This window comes from Camelina sativa, chromosome 16 (assembly GCF_000633955.1).
Source record: "Camelina sativa cultivar DH55 chromosome 16, Cs, whole genome shotgun sequence".
In the NCBI taxonomy this organism is placed as follows: domain Eukaryota; kingdom Viridiplantae; phylum Streptophyta; class Magnoliopsida; order Brassicales; family Brassicaceae; genus Camelina; species Camelina sativa.
The window spans coordinates 5,358,174-5,364,995 of NC_025700.1; the positions used below are offsets into that span (position 1 = coordinate 5,358,174).

The 6,822-nt window shown below is 36.4% G+C and overlaps 1 protein-coding gene across 2 annotated transcripts in view; it reads left to right on the forward strand.

Moving 5' to 3' along the window:
- LOC104749865 (cation/H(+) symporter 13-like) overlaps positions 1 to 2,365 on the forward strand; it is a 12,686-nt gene extending 10,321 nt beyond the window's left edge. For both annotated transcript variants that reach the window (XM_010471578.2, XM_019238090.1), the window contains exons 4-6: positions 154 to 312; positions 782 to 1,177; positions 1,469 to 2,365. In XM_010471578.2, coding sequence (XP_010469880.2) covers positions 154 to 312; positions 782 to 1,177; positions 1,469 to 2,305 — 1,392 coding nt within the window. In that variant the 3' untranslated portion in view covers positions 2,306 to 2,365. The remainder of the gene's footprint in view (positions 1 to 153; positions 313 to 781; positions 1,178 to 1,468) is intronic.

A 6,822-nucleotide genomic window follows, 5' to 3' on the forward strand; every position in this document is an offset into this window, starting at 1 on the left:
CCTGATGGTCCGCCTTTAGGCACGGAACTTGCTGCCAAACTCGAGATATTTGCTTCGAATTTGTTCCTCCCATGTTTCATCGCTATTAGTGGGTTGCAAACTAATTTCTTTGAGATCACAGAGAGCCATGAGCACCATGTGGTAATGGTTGAGGTCATTCTCTTGATCACTTACGGATGCAAGTTCCTTGGTACCGCGGCTGCCTCTGCCTACTGCAACACGCAGATCGGAGACGCGCTTTGTTTGGCCTTGTTGATGTGTTGTCAAGGTATCATCGAAGTCTACACTACTATCGTCTGGAAAGACGCTCAGGTGAATATAAATAGTCTTAATTGATTTGTGTTTTCAGTTTGGTTTTGGTTCAGATTTTCTTGTTTTATAAAATATATATATCAAGAAAACTGAAAAAATTGTGGTTTCTTTTGTTACCGTTTTGGTTTTGATTAGGACTTAAAGAGATATGTAGGTTTGTTTGGATGATGAGAAAAAAAAGAAATCGGTTTATCTTCACTTAGTTTAGGTTTTTCAGATACAAGTTTAAATCTATGTTGACAATGGCAATGTGAGTTGAGTTGAGCCAGTAAGCTCATTTTGACACTAGCCATATATGTATATTTATATTTTCTAAATATTTTTTTTTTGTCAACAATTTAGTAATCTGATATTAGATGTCTCTATAATGTGTTAAAACTCATTTTAACAATAACGGTGTATGAGTTGAACTTAGATGCTTCGTATAATTTCTTTTAACTTACGGTAAAAAGTTGAATTTGGTTTCCAGGTTGTTGACACAGAATGCTTTAATCTGGTGATCATCACGCTTTTGACGGTAACCGGGATATCGCGGTTCCTCGTTGTGTACCTCTACGACCCTTCGAAACGTTACAAAAGCAAAAGCAAACGAACAATCCTCAACACAAGACAGCAAAATCTTCAGCTCCGTCTTCTCCTTGGTCTCTACAATGTTGAAAACGTTCCTTCCATGGTTAATCTTCTTGAAGCTACTTACCCGACACGGTTCAACCCGATCTCATTCTTCACGTTACACCTGGTCGAGCTTAAAGGTCGAGCACACGCAGTTCTCACGCCGCACCACCAGATGAACAAACTTGACCCTAACACGGCTCAGTCCACACACATCGTAAACGCCTTCCAGCGTTTCGAGCAAAAGTACCAGGTAAAACAACTAAACGTTTTTTTTTTCATCGTATAAGTGTATAACAATAATATAACCATCATAATTAACATGAGAGCATACACGTCGATGTAAGCGCAAATAAACAATCGTGGCATAAAAGTAAACGTAAATACAAAACTAACAAGTAAACGTAAATACAAAACTAACAACTGAAACCTACTTCCACTATATTATAGAAATGAAATATACTTTTAAAAAAAAAAAAAAATGAAGAAGAAGAAGAAAAAGTAACATATAGTTTGATAACCATAATTATTAATCTTATGTCAGGGAGCACTCATGGCGCAACACTTTACAGCAGCAGCGCCTTATTCGAGCATAAACAACGACGTATGCACGCTCGCACTTGACAAGAAGGCGACGTTAATCGTGATTCCGTTCCACAAGCAGTACGCGATTGACGGGACAGTCGGACAAGTCAACGGGCCCGTCCGCAGCATAAACCTTAACGTGTTGGAAGCTGCACCTTGTTCAGTCGCAATATTCATAGACCGAGGAGAGACTGAGGGACGACGCTCTGTCTTGATGACTAATACGTGGCAAAACGTGGCGGTGCTCTTCATTGGAGGAAAGGATGATGCGGAGGCGCTCGCGTTATGCATGAGGATGGCGGAAAAGCCTGATCTTAACGTCACTATGATACATTTCCGTCACAAGAGCTCCCTTCACGACGAGGATTACAGCGACATGTCCGAGTACAACCTAATAAGCGATTTCAAGAGCCACGCAGCGAACAAAGGGAGAGTTCACTACGTAGAAGAGATAGTGAGAGATGGCGTGGAGACGACGCAAGCGATTAGCTCATTGGGAGATGCCTATGACATGGTATTAGTGGGCCGAGACCACGACCTAGAGTCTTCGGTCTTGTATGGACTGACGGACTGGAGTGAGTGCCCTGAGTTAGGTGTGATAGGAGATATGTTGACGTCGCCGGATTTTCATTTCTCGGTGCTTGTTGTTCATCAGCAGCAAGGAGACTCACTGGCCATGGACGAAAGTTATAAATTGCCTAAGGTCGAGCATCATCAGAAGATTGGTGATACGGTAATGCAACCACGTTTCTCTGCTGAAGAAGGTTTCACTACCATTGATCTCGGTAAATGCTAGAGTAGCCAGCTGTCTTAAATCTTTAAGTTTTTTTTTTTTCTTTTTTTATAAGTTCATGATTAGAGATATTTATACATAGATGTATCTAAGAGGTAGAGATGCATTTGGTATCGAATTGAGTCTCAGGATGTCATCATGTTATAGTTGTAGTTCGCTATTTTTGTCTTCATTTATATATATTACTAAGAGATCAACATAGTAAATAAAAAAATTATTTTGTAAAAATATGTGGGTAGGTAATCAAAAATATTCCAACAATCTCTATTATCTTGACATTTTTTTTTTTGGGATATGTGACCCTTTTTTCTTTATTATTAAATGCTCAAAAAGTATTTCTATATTTTCACTCTTTTAATTTCACCATTTAAGATAAAACTAGCATGGTGACAAAAAAAAATAGAAGAGATAAAACTAATTAAGATCAAAATATTATAGATTAAAATATTATAATATGTTATACTATTTATTTCACATTCTCTCGTCACTTTATTATAAATATAATTTATATGACTTTATTATTATATTATTACTAGATTTCTCTCTCTTATAATAATACAAACAATATTTGTTTTTTTTTTGTATTTACACAAATGTAATATCTCACACATTGGAAGTTGAGTAAGATCTTAAATGGTCTTATTTAAGATATATGTTCTACTCATTACTAATTACTTTTAAGTTAGAAATCCACGATCTAATATGATATCAGAGCTAGTGTGATTAAGGAAAAGAAATAGCGAGAGGATTGATAGACAACGGAGTACGTTCCTTTGGGTGGCTTGTGAGGGCGTATCGAAGCTGAAGGAGGCTATTGAAGATATCTTGGGTGTTGTGGTGAGCTGGTGTGATCAGCTTCGTGTGTTGTGTCACACGGCTGTAGGCGGGTTTTGGATGCATAGTGGATTTAACTCGATAATGGAAGGGATATATTCAGGAGTATAGATGCTTACATTTATTTTTGGGGATCAATTTGTGAACGCAATGATGATTGTTGAGGAGTGGAGGATCGGATTGAGGATCACGCTAAAGAAGAAAACGAAAATAACAATGGACTAAAACATTGAACCAAAAAAGTTTTATCCTAACTTTAATAGAAAAATAAACAAAATTCTTATTAAAAAAAAAAGAGAAATTGTTAAAATATCTTTTTATTGATATTTTTAATCCTCTTTAAAACTACTTTTTTTTTGCTCATTTTCATTATTGCTTTCTTTTACACAAATACAATATGTTAATTGAGTTTTGGAAATTTTTTTACGGTTTGAATTTTCTATTTTACATTAGGATATAGTCTTGACAAGTAGAATGTTTACTATTTGGAATTTAGGGTATTCAGCAATTTTGTGTATAGGAAAGGTTATTTTTGCAAATGTCAATTTTCTATATATATATATTTTTAAAAATAAAGTTTTGATGATAAACTAAAAAGGAAAGAAACTGCATTAATAACGAGACAAGAAAAAAAATTAGGGCTGAGCGGCATTGAAGATTATAGCTGTCAAATGGGCGGTCCGTCCGTACTCCGTGGGCAAGTCTATGTCCATTTCGTTATGAGCGGTCATGGTCACGCCCAAAATTAAGATGGTCTTAAATGGAGAAATGATCATTGGGCTTTGAGACCAATTGGACATAACCATTTGGACAGTGGGCGGCCCAAATTTCCACTGTCCAAATTTCTTTAAAATCTAGGTTTTACAATTTGGGTAAAATGTTAATTTCTTCTTCTCTTCTCCATATCACTCCTCCTTGGAAAGTTTGAGTCACCATCTTCAATTCTTCATCTCAATTCTTTGATCTGAATCAAAAACAAGTAACAATTTAGTGGGCTTTCTTATTTTTTTTTGTGATTTGGCCTTCATCTCTTTCTCCTTCATCTCTTTTGTTGAGTTATGTTAGCATTTCGATCTGAATCTCTTGCTTAGTGTTTGTCCGATAAAATCAAATGCCTTTTGTGTTCAATACTTTATTTTAGATCCAACATTGATTTTTGATGGTGGGTTTGTCCAAAGTTTCATTCTTTTAGCAGTAGTGAATTGAGAATTATGGCTTAGCGCTTGTGGGTTTGGTGAGAAACAGTTTATGTGAATGTGGTGTGTTTTCGATTTAATTTGGTTTCCTTGTTTGATTTGATCTGCAATTTTCGTTATAGCCTTTGATATGTTCGATGTGATGACTAGAAGACTTTTAATATGTTTGATTCAGTTTGTGATTGGAGAAGGAAGCGGAGGTAAGAGCATAGCTGCTGCAGAGCGGAGGTAAGTGATGTGATCATGGATGGATTTAAGGAAGAGGATCTTGTAGCTGAGCTTGAACCTGAGGAACTTGTAGCTGAACTTGAACCCGAGGAGCTTGTAGCGGAGAAATCATTGCTTGTACCTGAAGGACCAATGACTAGAGCAAAAGCTAAGAGGCTAAGAAATGCACTAAATGGGCTTATTCAAGAGCTTATGGCCAAAGAGAGCATGTGAAGAACTATTGGGGATGATACCTATCAAGTCCAGCCCACTTTGAGCCTAATTCAAGTCCAAGAAAGCCCAAAATAATCATTGTTGTGTGGTCAAAGAGGAGTGACGAAAATAGAGTTCAACTCACCTTGGGACGAAAAGATAAAAGGCTAAGAAATGCACTAAATGGGCTTATTCAAGAGCTTATGGCCAAAGAGAGTATGAGAAAAACTATTGGGGATGATACCTATCAAGTCCAGCCCACTTTGAGCCTAATTCAAGTCCAAGAAAGCCCAAAATAATCACTTTGTTTTATGGTCAAAGAGGAGTAACGAAAATAGAGTTCAACTCACCTTGGGAAGAACACATTGGGAAGACAAAGTTCAAGAGTTTAATCTTCATTCAACTATCTATCTTTATTGTGTTTTAGTTTCAAGAATAATACTTGGCTTTGTGACCAAGTTTTCTATCTCTATATAAACTCATGTAATCTCATTTGAGAATAATCAACCAATTTTCCTTTTCATTTTAGATTCTATCTCTTTGTTCTTTGTCTAGAACATTTCTTTGTTTTTTGGTGTGTAATATCCAAGCAACAGTCTCCTTTTGCTAGACTAGTGTATCATATCTAGCAGTGATTGGAGTTGGGAATATCAACAGTCTTCCGCGACTGCTGTGCGACCCCTCAATCCATCAAATCTCTCTTGTTGCACCTTGCACCTTGGCGAATTTCTATCATTTTTAGTCCAGCTGAGTGATCCTCGAATTTTGGGCGTATCAGTAAGGGAATTCAATGAAGATGGGGGAGCAAGAGAAGAAGAGACGAGAACAAGAGATAGAGATTGAGGCAAGAAAATGTAAAGGAACGTCGCTTCCTCTAGATCTAATCTCGGAGATACTCGTAAGGCTGCGTTCGAAATCTGTAGTGAAGTTTCGGTGCGTGTCGAAGCTCTTCTCCTACATAACCACCCAGCCATGTTTCATTAGATCGTTCGCAGCTCGATCCTCACAAAGTCCCTGTCTGCTCTTCGTGTTAGAAAAAGACAGCAATCTGATTGTCTTTTTAATACCACAACAACAGAACTCGAACAACCCTCCTCCTGTGGCTGTGTTGGACAGTAGTTATTCACTTTGTTTTTTGGTTTTTAACTTTTGTAATCTGAGAATAATATGTTGCCATTGAGACTTGAACGTCTTTTTTTTTTCTCTGTTTCACATCCAAGATTATCGATCACGAGCTACTCCCTCAACTGCTTGGTACATCATATCTTATATTATTGAAGCAGAGTACATAGGTTTAGTTTCCATGGCTTCTGAAATCACATATAAATCTTGTTTTTTTTCGGACAAAACACATAGATTTCCTATGAACTATGTGAAGTGGGCTATTTCACAACCTAGTCCTCTACTGTGGCAATTTATGATGTGCTTAATATTCACTTTAGCACGTAAACATCAGAGATAACTCTTGGACACATTTTTGCAGTTTTTGGAAATCTTCACCAAATTTCTACCTCTAAATTTGGTATTGACAAACCATCTACCACAAGTATGAGGATAATTAAAGACATATGAAAGGAACAAAAAAAAAAAACTTAATATGGGCACATGCAAAGGCCAAAAAGAGAAAGATGGACTTTGAACACATCAAGATACAAATCTAGTTAGTCATACCCAAATACATAGATATGTGGTATCAATCAAGCCAAAAGAAACTGTGTATTCAACGGAGTGTGTTTTGGCGTACAGAAACGAGCAAATCAAATCTCGTATTTGGTAACCAATTTGATGTTTTACAATTCGTATGCAATGAAGGTTTCCGTGGACAAGAATCGTGTTTCATTTGTATAAATTTTGGTTATTAAAAAACTCTTGAAATCATGGATAACAACGTAGAAACCAATCAAAATTTTATATTCTTCCTTTATCAAAGTTTATATTTAATTTATATCTGATACAAAAATATAGCTTGGTATCGCTTCTATTTATTTTTCTTTTTTCTTTAGCGTAGTGCCTTTTGCATAATTTTGGATTAACCATCAGAAAAAAAAAAAAAAAAAAAAAAAAAAAAAA